Source organism: Andrographis paniculata, unplaced genomic scaffold (genome assembly GCF_009805555.1).
Source record: "Andrographis paniculata isolate CXL003 unplaced genomic scaffold, ASM980555v1 Contig66END, whole genome shotgun sequence".
Taxonomy (NCBI): domain Eukaryota; kingdom Viridiplantae; phylum Streptophyta; class Magnoliopsida; order Lamiales; family Acanthaceae; genus Andrographis; species Andrographis paniculata.
In genome coordinates, this window is record NW_026137602.1 from 1,339,069 (window position 1) to 1,359,383 (window position 20,315).

Consider the following 20,315-nt stretch of genomic DNA (forward strand, 5'->3'; position numbering starts at 1 on the left):
TATATTAAATATTTATTTAAGATATTATATAAAATTACATTAATAATTGTTTAAGTATATTATAGCAAATAATAATTATTTTTATATAAAAATTAAATTTAATAATTATTTAATTATATTATAGAAAACAATAATAATAATTTATTTATTTTTTTACTACCAATATATATTTTTAAAATAATACTTCTAAAGAAAAAGCAAACAAAAAATAAAACAAGAAGTAAGGAAACATAGCTCGCCAACATGATATATATATATGAAATTTTCTCTTTTTTTTTTTTTTGTTTTAGTTTGATAAAATTTGATTTAGATTTTTTATTTAAATAATATTTAATAAAATATTTTGTGGGAGAAGAAATAACTTTTTTTTTTTTTTTTGGAAACACGTAAGGTGTATTTGTTTTGTATTTTTATTTGAAAAAAGTGTTTGCACAATTTTTTTTTAATACGACTTCTAATATATATTTTATCCACTCATAAAAGTCAATATTTAATATAAAATATTATTTTTATATTACCGACATGATTACTTATACTTTATACATATATAAAAGAAAATTCAAATCAAAATACTAAACAAACCAACCCACCCTCTATATAAGAAAGTTTGAGAAATTTAAGATAGAAAAACATTAGAAATTGAGATGAAGAATCACAATATTTTTCCTCTCACAACCCATAAAACAGAGTATCCAAACCCCTATTGGGCCGGCCCACTAAAATATGGATAGTCTGACCCAAAACTATGATATGATAGTAAATTAATGTTAAAATATTTTTAATTTTGAAACTAAACTGTTGTCCTCAATCAGTCCACTTAAAGCATAACTTAGATAAATTAAACATTTATTATAGGGCGTCTTTATTCTATCGTTTCTTTTACGAGAGTTCAAATACTGAAGCATAACTATATTTTTTTTTTTCAAAAAATGCAGAGTTCAAATACTAAAAATATATGGTTTAAAGATTAAAGAATATCTCAAAAAATTGTATATTTAATACTATAAAAATAGTAGTATTTACAGATATTATTTTTTATATTAAATATACAATTTGATTCAGAGTTTGGACTGGATGCGCTTGTAGCTAGCTATATCGATCAGAGAGACAAGACGGATAATGATGTGCCATTGAAGATTTGGCATAGACGAATGAAACGGAAAACCTTGAAGAATAATAACAAGAAGAAAACGGCAATGACGATCTCATCAGAAGATAAAGATAGGTGTGGTTGATCTCCACTTCCAATCTGTGGGGCTTTGGGGAGGATAGGTGTTTGGTTAGCAATGGTTTGAGCAACAATCCTAGCAGCTGCTTCAGCAGCAGCTTGTGTTACATCATCTGCTACATATGTGGCTGAAGAGGTATGGCTATTGGCGTCGTCGTCCATCTGAGGAGCAACGGTAGCTCAGCTGAGCTCTGATACCATGACGAATTACAGAGCAAAAAGAAGAAGCACAGAGAAGAACATAACACTCCGATGTTGCAGCAAGGTAAAATTTTGTATATCCAATCCATTAATTGGTACACAGATTATATACAATTGATTCTGACAAATTCCTAACAAACTCTGTGTAAAATTGTAGTGGTAGTAGAGATTACATGAGAGAGAATAACATAACGATGATTCCAGACAACTCTGTGGGTTAGACTGTGGTTGAATTGGCTGATCAAATTATTAGTCCATCAAGGTGGAGCCCAATCAGTTACGAATCCATCTTCTTCTTTTTTCACTCCCCCCTCAAGAGAAACTTGGATTGAGGAGCCCAAGTTCATCTTAACATGAAACTTTTGAAGAGCTGCAGAAGACAAAGGTTTAGTGAAGGTGTCAGCTAGTTGATGGTGGGAAGGCACAAATGTAGGTTCGATGAGTCCAGATTGGAAGTGACTCCGAACAAAGTGACAGTCTATATCAATGTGTTTGGTTTTCTCGTGATGCACCGGATTGTGAACCATATGAATGGTGGATTGATTGTCACAGTAAAGTGGTATGGGCAGGGACACCTGAATGAGAAAATCCCTGAGGAGATAGGTGAGCCAAAGTAGTTCAGACACAGTAGAAGCTAATGCACAATATTCGGCTTCGGCGGAGGATTTAGAGTCTGTGGGTTGCTTTTTTGTCTTCCAAGAAATAAGACAAGAGCCCAGACATATGCAGTAACCAATGAGAGATTTTATGGTATCTAAGCAACATCCCCAGTCAGCATCCGAGTAGGCAGCCAAATTGAGATCCCCAGTAGAAGGAAAAAGAAGTTCAAGATACTTGGTACCTTTGAGATATTTGAGAATCCTTTGCACAACCTTCCAATGTAGGGATATCGGGGATGCCATGAATTGAGAGAGTTGTTGCACAACGTAGAAAATGTTCGGCCTAGTCATTGTGAGATAGAGCAAGCGACCAACAATGCGTCTGTAGTTTTCTGGATTTGGTAAAGGATCACCCTTATCATGCTGTAATTTGCATCCAATAGTGAAAGGTGTGGCACAAGGAGTGGCATCACGAAGACCAGCTTCATCAAGGATGTCATCAATGAACTTCTGTTGAGAGACACTGGGACCAGCAGGTGTGTTTGTGATCTGGATACCAAGGAACAGATCAGACTCTCCAAGATTTTTAATAGTAAACTCCTGATAAAAGGAATTCCTTGACTGCTGTGATTTCCACAAAGTCAGTGCCGGTGAGAAGAATGTCATCAACATATACCAACAAAGCAATAATGCAGTGACGATGAGATAAAGTGAACAAACAATGATCGAATGTGGATTGTTGAAAGCCATACTCAACAATCTTAGCAGAAAATTGCTTGTACCATTGCCTAGGAGCTTGCTTGAGTCAGTAGAGGGATTTGTTCAGCTTGCATACTTTCCCTGGAGATATGTGACTTCCTTGAGGTGGTGTCATATAAACTTCTTCTTCAAGGTAGCCATGCAGGAATGCATTGTTCACATCAAGTTGGTGAACTTTCCAATGCTTGGTGGAAGCTATTGCCAAGAACATCCTCACTGTCACACTTTTAGCAACCGGTGCAAATGATTCTTTATAATCTTTCCCTGGAATCTGTAAGTATCCTTTTGCGATAAGCGGAGCTTTTAATTTTTGCACTCCTCTATCAGCATTTCTCTTAATTCTATACACCCATTTATAGGAGATTGGTTTTGTTCCTTTGGGCAATGTAGTGACTTCCCACGTATTGTTCTTGTGTAAAGCTTCAAGTTCTTCCTCCATAGCGGCTCTCCAGCCAGCATCTTTGTAAGCCTGCACAAAGGATGTTGGTTCCTGCATATCAACAGTAAAGGCACTATGCCAAATACATAAAGATGATGAGTTAGAGCTAGAAAGCAGGATGGCAAGAGGGCTAACATAATCTGTCATCCAGGTTGGTTTTCTGATTTGTCTTTTGGGTCTAGCTGGAGTGGATGGGAAAGAATTAGAGGCTGGATCAGGTAGGACTTCTTGGATTGATTAAGTCAATATAGGGGTAGATATGGGGTTGTTGGTTGTGGAATCAGGGAAGGAGGATGGTGTGTTTAGGTAGATGGGTGATGAAGATGATGTAACTGGTGGCAATGTTTTAGGTTCTGTGTTTTGGCTGTAGTTGGATTTGGTGTTGGTTGTAGAGTGGGTGTGCCTAATGGGTGACTAAAGGGAAGCTGGTTTGGATATATTAGATCAGTGTTTGGCTGAGGAATTGCAGGATTAACAGCAGATTGGTAAGGAAACTCATTTTCACAGAAAACAACGTCTCTAGCAGTAAGACACCTTTTTCTTTCTATATTATAGAGCTTAAAACCCTTTTGGCCGACTGGGAAACCAAGAAACAAACACTTGTAGACTCTTGGGTCAAGTTTGGTTCTAGTAGGTTTATTATTGACAGCATAACACAAACATCCAAATACTCTTAGATTGAATAGATCAGGCTTGGTAATGTAAAGTTTTTCATAAGGGGTAGACCAACCAAGAACAGAATATGGTAGTCTGTTAAGAATATAAGTAACATATAGGAGGGCTTCGCCCCAAAATCTTGATGGCAAGTTTGCTTGAAATAGCAAGGCTCTAGTTAATTGAAGAAAGTGTTTGTGTTTTATTTTAGCTTTACCATTATGTTGTGGGCTGTAAGGGCAGGAATGATGATGCATGATGCCAAATCTTTGATATATCATTTTGCAATGCTGGTTTAGAAATTCAGAATCGTTATCAGTCCTGATTCTTTTTATGGTGTGATTGAAATGAGTTTGGACATAGAGGATAAAGGTTTCAATAATTTGAAAAACATTTTGCTTGTTTGGTATGAGGTATGTCCAAGTATCTCTTGAGTGGTCATCCACAATGGTTAAGAAATAGTGACATCCACTCATGGTCGGTGTTATGTAAGGTCCCCATAAGTCCATATGCACAAGTTCAAAATTACATATGGCATAAGAGACGCTTCCATTAAAGGAAAACCTAGCTTGTTTAGCCTTGTGACAAATGTCGCATGGTTTACATTTAAAAACAATGGACATAGGTAAGTGCTTAAGAGTATCATCTGAGTCATGTCCAAACCTTCTATGCCAAAGTAGAGATTCTTCTCTTGAGGTGAGGACGGAGGTAAGGTGATTGGTAGGGAAGAATTTTTTGGTTAAAATGTAAAGGTTGTTTTCTTGTTTCCCAATGGCCAAAACTTGGTTAGAGCTCAGGTCCTTAATTTCACAGATGTCAGATAAAAAGGTGAGTTTGCAGACAGATTGTTTAAGTAAAGCACTTACAGATAAAAGATTGTATTTAAAGGCAGAAAGGTAATATACTTCATTTAATATGATATGAGAACTTAGCTTGACAGTTCCTGCATAAGAAACAGTTAAAATGATCCATTGGGACATAAAAATTTTGGGCTTTGAGGCTAAAGGCTTTAAGGTTTCAAACAACTTATCATTTATGCATATATGGCAAGTAGCTCCACTGTTAATTAGCTAAGAATCACTATCCAAATATGCAGAGTCAAAAGATAGTGTATTACCTGAGAACTCAATAACCGAGTTGGTGCAAGCAATTGGTGAATCTGGGGATTTGCTCATCAGCAGCTTCTGGACTTCAGCTTTCACCAAGGCAGTAATATCTGGACAACTTTTGAAGACCATATCAGGCTTTGAACTAACTCCTTTCATTTTTAAGACTGTGTTGGCAAAGTCATTTCTCTTTTCAACCATCTATTTGTACCAAAGAGGTATTCCATTTAGCTTAAAGTAAGTCTTCTTAGTGTGTCCTTTCTTTTTGCAATATTCATAAATGGACGTTTTCTTTTCTGTCTGCAATCTTTCTTATCAATAAACCTCTTATTTTGTGTTCTTTTGTTGTCTACTAGGAATGCATTATGCTCTGCAGCAATATGAATATCTTTCTGCTTTTCAACTTGGATGATTAGCGAGTAAGCTTTGCTCATACTTGGTAATGGATCCATTATCAGAATTTGCTCTTTTGCAGCCTCGTACCTTTCATTTAATCCAGTGAGGAACTGGATTAGAATATCCCTTTCTTGTTTATCCAGTATCTTATGGCTTGTAAATGGTGCACTCCAGTGGTGGATCGATGGTGAGTAGCTCCTCCCACAGCTCCTGCAGTTTGGTGACATAGGTGGCAATGGAGTCATCCCCTTGTTTTAAGGAGCTAATAGACCTTTTGAGTTGATAAATGAGAGAGCCATTTGATTGCCCGTATTTTTCTTTTAGGCTCTCCCATAAGGATTTGGCAATTGGGATGAAAATAAAGGCTCCTTGTAGCTCAGGTATGATGGAGTTGATGATCCATGCTCTGATAAAGGCATCAACTTCAATCCAAGCTTCATACTCTATGGTTCCTTCTATAGGTCTCGATTGTTTGCTTGTGAGAAATCCACTCCCGCCTTTAGCAACAAAAGCGTTCCACAACCTGTGGCTCCAATAGAAATAGTTTGTTCCATTGAAAGGAACATAAGATAAAGATATGTGTGGTTGATCTCCACTTCCAATCTGTAGGGCTTTGGGGAGGATAGGTGTTTGGTTAGCAATGGTTGAGCAGCAATCCTAGCAGCTGCTTCAGAAGCAGCTTGTGTTACATTATCTGCTACATATGTGGCTGAAGAGGCATGGCTATTGACGTCGTCATCTATTTGAGGACCAACGGTAGCTTAGCTGAGCTCTAATACCATGAAGAATTACAGAGCAAAAAGAAAAAGCACATAGAAGAACAGAACACTTAGATGCAGCAGCAAGGTAAAATTTTGTATATCCAATCCATTAATTGATAAACATATTATATACAATTGATTTTGAAAAATTCCTAACAAACTTTGTGTAAAATTGTAGTGGTAGCAGAGATTACATGAGAGAGAATAACATAACAATGATTCCAGACAATTCTGTAGGTTGGACTGTGGTTGAATTGGATGATCAAATTATTAGCCCATAAAGGTGGAGCCCAATCAGTTACGTATCTATCTTCTTCTTCTTTCATAAACTCGCCGGAGTTTCTTGATTTTGGCCCTCGCCGTTTATGCGTTTATGGACGTCCCGTCGCCGATTGCTGTTCTTCATCCTCCTGCCCATCCCAAAAAACCCCTAATCAGAACTAGTCACTACCGGAAAATGCCTCACCGGCAGCGGAGGGTTTGGAACGACAATTTCGTGGACCCATAAATTCTGGCCAAGTCCATCATTTAACCGCCAAACATATATTGCAAGTGTAATTTTTGTCCCAAATAACCATTGAACCGTCCTGCGTCTCAAAACAGTCCTTAATCGCCGGCGGCCGCTTACGATCCACATCGCCTCCTCTGGTTCCGGCAATCTAGGCGGTCTCAGGTCGATCAAATGGTTTCAATGAGTTTGTAGGGTCTCAAAACCCAAGAGTGGTGCTGCCCATTACCTCTCATTGCCGCCATATCGATGCCGGAGAGGACTTGAGCCAAGGGAGGCCGTCACCGCCGTCGTTTCCTCTCCAACAGCTACTGTCGTAGCCCTGATGGGACATCAGACTAGGGCCCCCCACTCATTCTTGCCAGTGTTCGAGGTGGAAGTTCGTTTGCAGATGTAGTTACGCGTGTTTCGTCGGAGTTTCGATTGACGTGGATGGCTCCTTCTTATTCATGGAAGGGCCTCGACCAGCTTCTGTGGGGCTTGGCATAACTTCGATGATGGTCCTTGTCTCCGGTTTTTTACAATGGAGACGACGAGGTACTTCTAGACTTCTACCATTCGACGTATCATTAAAAATTGAAGATTGATCAAGTACATTAATATCATTGCATGTACCTGGTGCTCCGAAAAATGAATGTCAAATCCATAAATCATACGATGCCACAACTTGTAATGTGATAGTTGGTTTGCCATGATCTCCACGTGAAAATTGGTCTTTCCAAGCAGTTTGACAATTTTTCCACTCCCAGTGCATGCAATCAATACTTCTCATTATTCATGGAAAACCACGTGCAACATACAACATACAACCATGATCTTCACAATGTATTTAAAAAAAATAAAATTAACCAAGACAAAATTATATTGATTTTATTTAACAAGACATAATATATAAATAATATAATAATATATAACTTATAGAGTGTGTAAATTTTTCTATATGAAATAAATAATATAATAATAATACTGATGTGAAATAATAATAAAAAATGTATTTAAAAAATGTAAATAAATTACAATAATAAAGTAATTGAAAATAAATTTGATGATACATAATAATAGTGATGTGATATAATAATGCAAATATGTTTAAAGCTACTTTAGTACAATAATAAATTATGATGTGATATAACTATACAAGCGTGTTCAAAGCTACCTAGTAAAATAGTAAATTATGATGTGATCTAACAATACAAATATAGTCAAACTTATCTAGTGCAATAATAAATTATGATGTGATCTAACAATACAATTAATTAAACTCACGTAGACAAAAATTAAAATGACTAATCACTACTACAATGATTAAAAAAATATGATGTTACATAACAATGCATTTAAAAAAAAAAAATTAAACAAGATAAGATTATATTGATTTGATTTAAGAAGACATAATATATATATAAATAATACTTCCTCCGTCCCAAAAGTATGGCCTTATTGTATTGGATACGAGATTTAAGGAATATTTGATATTATATTGGTAGTTGGTAGAAAATAAGGATAAATGATTTTTTTGCCCTTGTGAGTATATTAGTGTAAAAAGTAGTGACAATTGTGTAATAATAATGAAAAAGTAGGGATACTTTTATGGTGATATGGTTATTTTTGCAAAAGAAACTATTGTTTTGAGACGGACAAAAATGGTAACAAGACTATTGTTTTGGAACGGAGGGAGTATAATAATATAGTATAACTTGTAAAGTGTGAAAATTTTTCTATAAATATGCTTTCATTTTACAAATGAAAACACACAAGCTTTCAAAAATCTTCATTTTTCTAAGTCACAATATTTTCTCCCACTACTCTACCTTCAAATTTTAACAATGGAGCCAACTCTCAAGAATCTTTTAATTCGCACAAGCCTTTTTCATTTCAAAGTTTTACGAACATGCTTGGAAATCAAGAAAGTTCAAAAAACTTTTTCAACTCTAATGTTCGTCAAAATTTTCAAACCTTTATCCCAAATTTCTACGCTTTATCATATTCTTCTATTCCTCCACACTACTATTATCCTCAAATTTTTCAATCTTTTGGAGGTCTATTGTATTCTCAAAACTTTCAATCATCTGGAAGTTATTTTAATCCTCAAAATTTTCAATCATTTCAAGGTTCATTTCATCCTCCATTGATGGGTTTTATGAAAAATACACGAATGGAAAGTCTTCATGAATTTTGAACACAAGTCAATCAACAAGATGAAGAAGATGTACAAATCATTGCTTCAACGACAGAGACAAAAAGAAAGTGAACTCGTGAAGAATATTTATTTTTTATTAGTAGATGACTTAACACAAGCAAAGATGCAGTAATAGGCACTGATAAAAAATGTACTACTTTTTGGAAAAAAATTTCAATATTTTAATGATAACAAATCTGAAACAGGAGTGCCAAGAAATATTAACCAATGCAAGAATCGTTGGCAAAAGATAAATAAAGCCATTTAAAAAAAATTGAATGCTTTCAAGCTAACCAACAAAAAATGAGTGGAGAATCTATTGATGATGTCTTGAATAAGACACATCAAATATTCTGCAGATTGTAAGACAACATTTAGTTATGAACACGTTTGGTGAGAATTAAAACTTGAACCAAAATGGAGTACTAGTCACTGTGGTACAAATGTTATACATGAAGCATATGATGACAGTGGAGTTGGCCCAAAGAGAACTGAAGTTAACGAAGATGGTGGACTCATCTAATTCAAGTCCAACAACACCACATAGTGATGGAGTGGAAGAATCTCCCTCAATTCGTCCTCCGGGTGTCAAAGCGTGTAAAAATAAAGGCAAATGGACACTGAAGAAATCTTCGAATTCACTTTCCTCCGATGACTTTGAAGAGCTACGAGCTCAAAGTAAAGAAGTTGCATCACAATTCGCTCATATGACACAACTGAATGAAGAAAAATCAAAAGCAGCGAGCGTATTGCAAAAATGAAACTCTATCGAACACTAATGGAGAAAAATAATTTAACGGAACAAGATATGCTTGTTAAAGCTAAATTGTTCGAAGAATTGTTTTAAATATTGTTTGGATTATATGTATTTTGTTCTATATTATTCAAATTATCTTCTTGTTTATTTTATATCAATATCTTATTATCAATTATATATGTATAATTAACTATAAATTAAATATATTTTATTGTTTAATACTCCCACCGTCTCATATCTATATATCAATTTGTTTTTTGCGCGGAGTTTTAAAAATATTAGTATTATATTATGATGTAGTAAAAATAAAAGTAAAAAGACTAAACTAATCTTATTAGTATTGTATAATATAAAGGTAGTGACATTTGTGTAATATATTGTAAATTGGAAGGATATTTATAATGTTAGGTAGATAGTACAATTACTAAAAAAAAAGAAATAGATACTTTGTTATGAGACGGACCAAAATAGAAAAATGAATAGATTGTCAAAGGACGGAGGAAATATACTTTTATATTATTTAGTTATTTTAAAATTTATAATTATATTTTATTAAATAAATTAAATTATTTTTATTAATATTAATTTTTTTCATAATATCAAATAATATTTGTATTTATATATTTTAAAATTTAAATTAATAAAGTATACTCCATCCGTCCCACTTCTCATGTCCACCTTTCCATTTTCGTTTGTCCCACTTATTTTGTCAAGTATTAGAAAAGAATTACTTTATTAATTTAAATTTTCGTTCGTCCCACTTATTTTGTCACTTTCTTTTTTTGGAAAAGAATATACACTTTAATCTTATTTTAAAAGTTTAATTTATAATTTTTTAATTTTAATTATACTAATCAATTATCTTTATCTTAATCTATAATTATTTGTATTATACGATATTTATTTTTACTAATATATTTTTAATTATTTACTAATTATACCCCTTCTAAATTCTCGTGTCTACGGTAAAGTGGACAAAATATCCAGGTGGTAGAGAGTATTTATTTTGTAAAGTATAAAATTTTATAAATTATAAAAAATGTTACCAAATTTGAATATAATTACAAATTTAATATATATTAACAAAACTATTTTATATACATATATAATATGATATGTCATGTGTCCCAAATTAATTGAGCACATGACATAAAAAGTAGAAACCTCTGTCTAAGCGTCTTTTTAGCAAATATCTCTTATTTTTTTCTTTTATTTTTAAACAAAATAATAACATGTGCCGATGGTCTTATGCTTTTAGATGTCTATCAAACAACAAAGGAGAAACAAATATGAACAAATGATATTGAATCAATTCAATCTCAAATTGCAATATATATAATTTCTGAAAAAGTGAAACTTCAAAATAAAAACAGAACAAACAATCAATGGCCTGAATAGACAAGTATTAGAAAAGAATTACTCCCTGAAATTGGTTCTCAATTCCACAATCAATTAAGTCTACCATGTTTCAAAAAAAATATTCACGGCCGACGGTCAGCGACTCCGGGCAGCAGCGACCTCTGGCGAACAAATAAATGTGTGCATACAATATTAGCAATTGAGACTTTCTCCGGCCGACAACAACGACAATGGTGAATTTCCTTCAAGCATTTCTTCAAGATGATCGAAGTCACTTTTGGGTTGGCTCATACTCAACACTTTCTGGTGTAGTGAATGACTCGATAAAGAAGATTATTTTCTAACCGCCTCCTAACAAACCCCAAGCTTACCGAATCCGGCCTATTGGAGCCTACCTCGACTAATCAACGAATCTTTCGAAGAGCTCACAAAGATCACGGAGAAGAATAAAAGATTGACGATAAGAGCGGTTGAAACTAACAACAATAAAGGAAGAAACCCCCCAAGTTGACACACGCATAAAAGAGAGAACTCAAATAAAACTATTGATAGTTAGAAATCACATGCGTTAAATGTTCATGTTATATGCGATATTCGATTGATTTTGATTGGATTCTGCCTAATTTATATGCGTATTGTTTATTTGTTGTGTGCAGAAGACAAATATCAAACTTGGTGTAATTGGCAGAAAAAAATAAAGAAAAATTCAAATTTGCACCACCTAATTAGTCATGGTCATGAATAAATATACTCTCCTGACATGGGAATTGCCCAAAAACCCAACTACAAAATAATTAGGGAAAAAATTAAATACAAGGGGGAGGGATCACACGTTTCAAAGACAAAATGACTAGAGCAGATACGCGCAGGAGTAGGAGACTGACAGACTCATAAATCGCGCAGGAGCAAATCGATAGAAAAGATTTTTCCTCCCACTATGATTTTATCTTTCGCTATTGTTCTTTGTTATTTGATTATGGAGTAGATACTTTTCTGGTTTGAGGGATGATAATGTTTTAGTTCTTTTGTTTTGGAGATTCTTAATTTTCTTTATAAAAGTTCTTCTTTATTATCAATATTTGTTTAATTATGAGAATAACGTTTGTGATTGTTAGATTGATTGAATATTTTGGTATTGATATTTGAATTAGTATGATAATCTAAAGTTAATTCAGATAGGATATCCGTAATTGTATTCGCACTTGAATAGGTGACAACCGGGTTGAATAGTTTCTTCCCGGGGGTTAGACAATCAAACATAATTGCTCCTCTTAGGTAGTAATTGTTTTGAATTGGGTTTTTCTAAATTAGAATGCGATTATGCAATAATTCCTATGGGCGTACCTAGGTTATTTTTAGCTTAATTAAGGGTAGTTAACGGTCGACCTTAATTACCTACGTTGTAAGGAAGAATTGGTTGTCAGAGCTTGTTGATAACTATAACCAATTTATTGATACTTTAATAAGAACTAACTTTATTTAATCAATGATAAAACACAAGTGTCATAACTATATCATCCCTTGAGCCAGACATCCCCTTAATAGCTAGTTTTCCCTTAATTTAATTGCCTTCTTATTTTATTTTCATTAGATAATAAAAGAAAATTTCCCCCAATTATTTATTTCATTAAAACACGAAAGAGTGGATCACACAATCCCTGTGGAGACGATCCATTCTCCTATATTACATTAAATTGTGATAACGGAATAGGTGAAATATTTGATTGACCACGCGACAGGTCAACTATGGATAGATGAAAATTGTTGTCGGAGTTCACATGCACGCTCCGCTAAAAGTTGACAGTGCAAACTTTAACCCGCGCATGTGGGGTCCACGTGTTGCCTTTCGCCGCCATTTTTCGGTGGTCGGCCGATGTTTCAGCAAGGATTCCGACGATATAGGAGGTATCGACCGGTGATAATCAGAAGTGAAAGAAATAGTGTGAGCAACATACGATTTAGATCAACTCCAACCCACTGTATAAAGTGAAAAAATTGTAAGGAGGGGCTCTAACCCATCCCAAATTCCTCAATTTTGCAGTTATGTACAATGTTACTCTATTTATGGAGTAACACTGTACTTCCACTCCAAAATTTTTATGATATTTTGTGGAGTTGTTTGTATTTTTGTTATTTTTTGGATGTATTATATAATTTTATTTTTTAGAAGATGATATATAATTTTATATTTTAAAAAGTTATATGTAATTTTATTTTCTTGAAAAATAATGTATAATTTTATTTTTTAAAAGTGATATATAATTTTATTTTTTGGAAAGTGATATATAATTTTTGTTAAATAAATATAAATTATATATGTATGGATTATAATGTAAATATAAATTAAAATTGGGGTATAATTTATAAATATGAAAAATTATATAAAATAATATAAAAGAAGAATATATAAACAATATATAGAGAGTAAAAATTAAAATTTAAGATTAAAATAAAATTATTATAGATCAACTGCACGCAAAAATGAAAGTAGATGGTTGGGGATGTCTTATTCAGTTGTAAAGAAAATTTTGTCCCTGTTAATTTTAGGTGAAAAGCTACTTATTAATAATAAAGTCAAATAATGATAAAAAATAAAGATAAAATAAATATAAATATTTCAAAATTTCATATATTTTATTTTTTAGAATATGATATATAATTTTATTTTTTTGAAAAATAATGTATAATTTTATTTTTTTTAAAAGTGATAGTATAATTTTAATTTTTGAAAAGTGATATAGAATTTTAGTTTTTTTAAAAAATAATGTATAATTTTATTTTTAAAATTAATATATGATTTTACTTTTCGGAAAGTAATATAATTTTATTTTTTTAAAGATACGTGTACTTTGATTTTATAAAAATATATGTATAATTTTTTATTTTAAATAGTTATTTATCTTGATAGCATTTAATTATTTATTTAAAGTTATTTTATTTGTAATATTTATTAATTATAAATGTTAATTTTAATATATGTAATTTTTAAATAAAATATAAATTATATGTGTATGGATTATAATGTAAAAATAATTAAAGTTGGGGTATAATTTATAAATATGAAAAGTTATATAAAATTATATAAAAATATATATATATGGAATATACTTTTTGGAGTAAAAATTGAAATTTATGATTGGAGTAAAAATACTGTAGATCAACTGCGTTTGTACTGTAGCAACTGCAAAAATGGAGCGACGGATTGGAGATGGCCTAATGAGAGAGAGTGGCTACATTAGTATATTTATGGGTGTGTTTCTTTAAGGGGATTTGGGAAAATTTGGGTTTGGATTTGGTTTTTATTTGAATTTTGGGATATGTTTGAATTTTGATGTTTTTTTTGTGTTTAAGTTTGGTTGGGGTTTGGAGAGTTTTGATGTATATTGATTTGATGGATAATGAATAAAATAATATAAATGTGTATTAAGTTTAATTTATAAAATTTATATTGTATGATTTGATTATAAATTTATATTATGCCCAACATATATATTTAAATTTTTATTTATTTATATTATAGAAAATTTAATTTATACTCCTTCTGTCCGGCTAGAAGTATACATATTTCATTTTTGGAACATTCAATTACAAAGTAAAAATTTCATTAAATACCTCATTTTTTTCCACAAATATCCTTCCTTTACATCACATCGTTACTTTTACTCCAAAAAATAAGAGCAAAAATGTTATTACACTACTTTATTTCTTAAACTCCGAGCCAAAAGTAAATATATACTTTGTATGTGGACGAAGGGAGTATTAAATTATACACCCTCCGTCCCACGTTAGATGTCTCTGTCACTGTAGAAATGAGAATTTAGGATAAATATATTTACTAGATAATTAAGAATTTATCAGTAAAAAAAATTATCCTATAATATAAATAATTATAAAGATAAATAATTAGTTTAATTAAAAATTAAAAAATTTTAAATTAAAAAATTTAAAATGAAATCAAAGTGTCTAATCATTTTAAAAAAAAAAAATGAAAATGACATAAAATATAGGAAGAACAAAATCTGCAATATAATTATGATAAGTGGGACGGAGAAAGTAAAAGCAGGAGGTCAGACATGCCGGCCTAACCGTCGTCGTCCGGCGGAGTCCCGAACGATCTCGTTAACCAGATCCTTGAATATCAGCCGTTCGATCCCCAGCGCCGCGCTGGAGATCCCATCGCGGGTATCCTTCCTCCACTGATGTGCCACGTCCATGCACAAGATGTTTTGCCATCTCACGTCCTCCTCGTTGCTGCATTCCATGTTCTTTGCCCGGATTGCCCTGATTTCCGAGCAAACTTGTCGTCTCAGCAGGAGGCTTGCCAAGGGGAATTTATCAGGGTGGCCAGAGGTGACCAATAATAATTCTCGGGAAAGAATCTCATTGACAGTGTCAAAGACGAGTTTCCGGTGGAGATAATGGCTACTATCGATGTTTGATTTTGATATTGCAGGAGTGCTTCTCCCCATCTTCCTTTTTTCGCTCCAATGCCGAAAACACCTCAGGACCTATCGGATTGTCGGAGGAGTGAATATGGAAACTCGTCAGAAGCCCCGAAGCCATTAGAATTTTCGAGATGTATTCATGATCGGGGTCGCAGCCAGCAGTCTCTATGTAAGAATCCAAACAACAATGAGTCTGAGATGAAAGCGTTTTTAGGTGAGACAGTTAATTAATATAGTATCAGAGTCGGAAAGTCCCGTGTTCGAGTCCATTGCCACTCATTCATTGTCAAATAAATGACTGCGTATTATTTTTAAAGTTAAGTTCTTAGACGAGATGATCATTTAATAGATGGTAAGCAAAGATATATATATATATATATATACCTTGGAGGAGGGTTGTCCGAACATCCTTTATCGGAGAAGGCGAATCGTCGTGGCATGCTATGTTGTCGAGGACAGAGATGGGACTCGAATGCCCCTCCAAGCCAAACTCTGCCAACTTACAGTCACTTGGAAGTGAAGTAGATGACTTCTGAAGACAACTAACGAATGTGTTAGCAAAAGAAGGCGAAATCATCATCGGACATAGACACAAACTACGTACCTCTCCAGATATCATCATCATCGCCGGAACAGAATTCTTCGCGGAGGCAGTATTTTTGGAGCTCCAAACCATGTTTTGGTTTCCTCGGAGGAGATTTGAATTAATCTTGGATAAGGTGTTGAGCTTGCTCGACCGATGATTGCTTTCTGGAGAATTGCAGTTGCATTGCGTCGGGGATTTAGTCGAATTGACAAAAGTGGGCTGCCGGGGCGTAATTCTTTTGACCTGAAGTTTCTTTTGTTGCATTCCCGGGCTGATGGATTCTGCAGAATTCTTTCTACATCCAAATCTAGTAGTATTCTGATGATCTCTTACCAAATGTTGCGTTAATCTCGCAACACCCTTAAAACCTCGATGATCATTTACCACTTTCTTATTCGAGAACTCATTGTCCCGAAGCTGTTTCGTTGTGCCAGATTTCCTCGCCGGCTTCATTATAATGATTGGAGATTCACGATGTGTCGATAACCCATTGATGTTGGAACTTTGGGTTGCATGCGGCTTCTTCTTCTTCTCCGGAACTGGAAGTGCTTCCAATCCCATGAGCTTTGCCACGACGCTCGGAGGCCTCGATTGCCGTCCTTGCACCTCCTCCTCATCCTTGAAGAAGCCTTTACTCGAATCCAAAGAAAACCGAGGTGGGGCATCTCCCGAGATCAAATGCGACGACGACGATGCATCCTTGGCATGGCACGACATTGACCGCGACAGCACTTGAGGAGGTTCTTCGGTAACATTGGTGCCAATCATCATCCTTCGCCTCCTCGCATCCATTTTGCAATGATATTCGTCGCCGATGATCTGCCGCGGCGATTCTCGACTAGCTCTTGTGTACATTGAAGAATCCTTCACCAAGTCTCGGAGATCAACGCTGCCGCCGGAGTTTTTTTGGCTGATCGCCGGTTCCGTCGCCGGAGATTCAGGGAATATTATCCGATCAAACGACGCCGTCTCTAATGGAGCGGCTCTGTTGTACTTGTAGTCGAGCGACAACAAGGAAGAAGAGGAGAAGGAAGAAGGCCGGGACAGTTGGGATAAGGTTCTATGTTTGTCAGAAAGCTTCCCCTGCACAACACAAGGAATTCTTGTATATATTTCAGATTCAAACACGAAATTCAACAAGAAAAAATCTCGTTAAATCACTTCTTACACACGAAAATCTCCCCAAATCATCGCCGCTGCCGGTAAATCTTCCTGCAAATTAAAAACCGAGAGAAACAATGGTGGGTTTTGTATCGAATTAAGAAATAGCATGCATGTTTATTTATACATTATATGTAATGTCGAAAATCGAATTCATATGATAACAGCAGTGGATATCAAAATCAACCAATTTCAGGTAATAAAATTACTCACGGGGGGAATGCCTTTTAGCGCTGTGGCCAACAACGTCAGCGATAAGATTGTGACGGTCGAAGAGGTGGAAGATGGCAGTCATACATCCTCCTACTCCTATTTGCTTCTCGAAATCACGATCCTCGTCGGTCAGGCTGAGAGAATGTAATAATCTGGCAGCCATATATGTTTCTCTTCTTCGATCACCAATCCTCCCTCAACTCAGATTCAGACCAAATAACACGCCCATTCATTCCATGATTGCTCCAAAAAGCCCAAAGAATCAGCGAAGAAGTTAAATTAGGACAGTAGCTGAGATGGATTTATTTAAGGTCCGTCCCGGAATGAAGCAGCCAGCCATGTGCGAAAGAAACTACTTTATAGTTTATTGGGGACTTGGAAGAGGTCGATGGAGGGAGAGAGAAACGAGAATGTGTGTCTGCGCGGTGCATGTGAGCGTACGTGTCAGGTCAGGTCAATGAGGTATTACATAACATGGGAGGGAGTGATTAGGACAGCGCATAAGCTCTCGAGGTATACATACTGCAGAATACTATCAACTCAATCAATAGGATTGGCTCAGTAGTGTGGAGATCGACCTATGCTCGTAAGGTCATGGGTTCAAACCTTCAATATTTCACGTTATTTGTCACGCTGGGTATTAAGTTAGACCGGAAGTTTACCCCGTGCGCTTTCGGATAACGGAGGTAGTAATAAGATTCATCTCCTATCAACGTAAAATAGTAAGATTCCTCTTTCTCTCGGCTTTTAATTTGCTTTCTAGTGTTTTATTGACTTTGATTTTACTTTTTTTAGTTTATCCGTGACACTATCTCATTTCTTACCGTCTTTTTTAGATATTAAGTGATAGTGACCATCGTAATTTGCTTTCTAGTATTTTATTGGCTTTGATTTTATTTTTCTACTTTATCCATATCGCTATCTCAATTTTTATTGTCTTCCCTAGACACGTGGCTATCGTGAGAGTTATCGATCCATCAAATTTTTTAATCGAAGATAGACCTGTGATAAATTATTATAAGTGTGAGTTAGCGATCATTTAATCATCACGAGACCATAATTAGAATTCGAGATTGTCAACAAATAATATCAATAATTATGAAAAGAGTCCAAAGTTTCCATATTATTTACTTTCATATGGATCTTTAAATTTGTTTTCTTTCCACTAGTTTACTTGCTTAAATTGTTTTCTTATTTTTTATATTTTCTAGTTTAGATGTTATCTTTTACATTGTTTTCTTGTTTTCTAATATTTCATGTCTTCTACCCGCAAGTACCTTTATATAAAAGCTTTGTTTATCATTGTAAGGACACACCACATGACATGGATGTCCGGACGTCAAAATTCACAATTTCAAAACCTCCTATCGGACGAGCTTCGAGAACCCGAGAGAAAGCATGCGTTGACAAATTACAAAGTTTGATAATAAAGATTGAAAGTTTGGGAGCGATTGAAGCCCATATTGCAATGACTAAAGACTTTCCGATGTTGGAGCTTGCAACGCCTCAATCGAACAACTAATGAAAAAGTTGTACAAACCTAGGAGTATGCTAAAAGAGAGAATTTAATATGTAATTTATATAAAACCTAGGATTGCACAAGCATTAGTTAGGGGACCATCTCTTGGGACATTTATATATATATAACAGGTAATGTCACATGCCTCTCACATCAATGGGGACCATTAGGTTAGTTGTTTCACTTTGAGAGATTTTTCCATCCCAAATGAGGAAACATATCAACCATCCCCTTTCCCTGCTCCTATAATTAAGTTCCCTTGGATGCTTTGTATTACACACGAAACAAAATTATATGTTAATGAATATTGATCATTTATGATCATTTTCTTTTATGGAAAGTTATGTTTAATAGCAATATTTTCTATTTTATTCTAATATTTCATGGAATGCTATTTCGTGACATGTTTGACACGGCTTGACTATGTATAATTTTTCCTAAATTATAATTTTCTTAGCCACAACGTTCAATAGAACCAATGGTTCTTAATATAGATATAAGAAAATAGAATAAAGAAGACAAGATATTGTAGAGAATATAAATTAACATGAATGATAACCAACTATGAGAATAAGTCTCGGACCTGAAATCAACTTGTTAATATACAAATAATAGGCTAGATACAAATGATTGGAAACCACGAACCGATGAAATCACTCCAAAGACCCGATTTGACAGAATGGGAGGTAAAGAAGAAAGGATAGTGCAGAGAATGAGAATTAATATGGATGATAACCAACCACGAGAATAACTCTCGGACTTGAAATCAAACCAGAGATTAGAACATAAACAATATGCTAAATCCCACTGCAAAGGATTGGAAGCTACGAATCAATGGAACACTCCAAAGACCCGATTTGACATATCTAAGTGGGAGGAAATCACATCCTAGCACTCGAAAAATATTGAAATGGAACAATAAAGAAATTTTATTCAAGATTCACTCTACTCTATTACAATGATAGACAAAGACATTATATAGAGGTGCTTTAGGAAAATAAAAGACAACAAATAATAAATTAAACAAATCAAAAGGTAAGTCTAACTATAAGGAAACAAATAATAAGGAAAGTTATATGGAATTATACTATATTGAAACTTATAAAAGGTAATATATAATAAGGTAACTTTGAGATTTTTCTGTAACTATTTGTTGTCTTAGTCTTGAAGTCCTGGTTCTTATAATCCTGGCCTCGAGATGACTTAGTTGGATGACCTTTGTGTCAGATACAAAAGAACTGTAATGTCTAACAAGTTCATGTTCAATAATCGTTTTTCTGAGCTTGGACGGCCGCATCAATGCTCTATAGGGTTTAGTTTCAAAATTCGGATTTGATTATAAAGCCTTAAGTTCGTGACATTTGGGGAAGGTAGAAGAGCTCTCCAAAGTGTCGACCGAAGTGGTGCCTTCGTGGATGATGGTCCGATGCTAGAAGAGTATCGGG

The 20,315-nt window shown here is 34.3% G+C and overlaps 1 protein-coding gene and 1 pseudogene across 1 annotated transcript; both read right to left on the reverse strand.

Moving 5' to 3' along the window:
* Positions 1-1,686: 1,686 nt before the first annotated feature.
* On the reverse strand, positions 1,687-2,778 carry LOC127262762 (uncharacterized mitochondrial protein AtMg00810-like). Its single transcript, XM_051291575.1, has one exon. The coding sequence runs from the start codon at positions 2,776-2,778 to the stop codon at positions 1,687-1,689; it is 1,092 nt and encodes a 363-aa protein (XP_051147532.1).
* Positions 2,779-15,013: 12,235 nt separating this feature from the next.
* On the reverse strand, positions 15,014-17,514 carry LOC127262763 (protein LONGIFOLIA 2-like; annotated as a pseudogene).
* Positions 17,515-20,315: the final 2,801 nt, after the last annotated feature.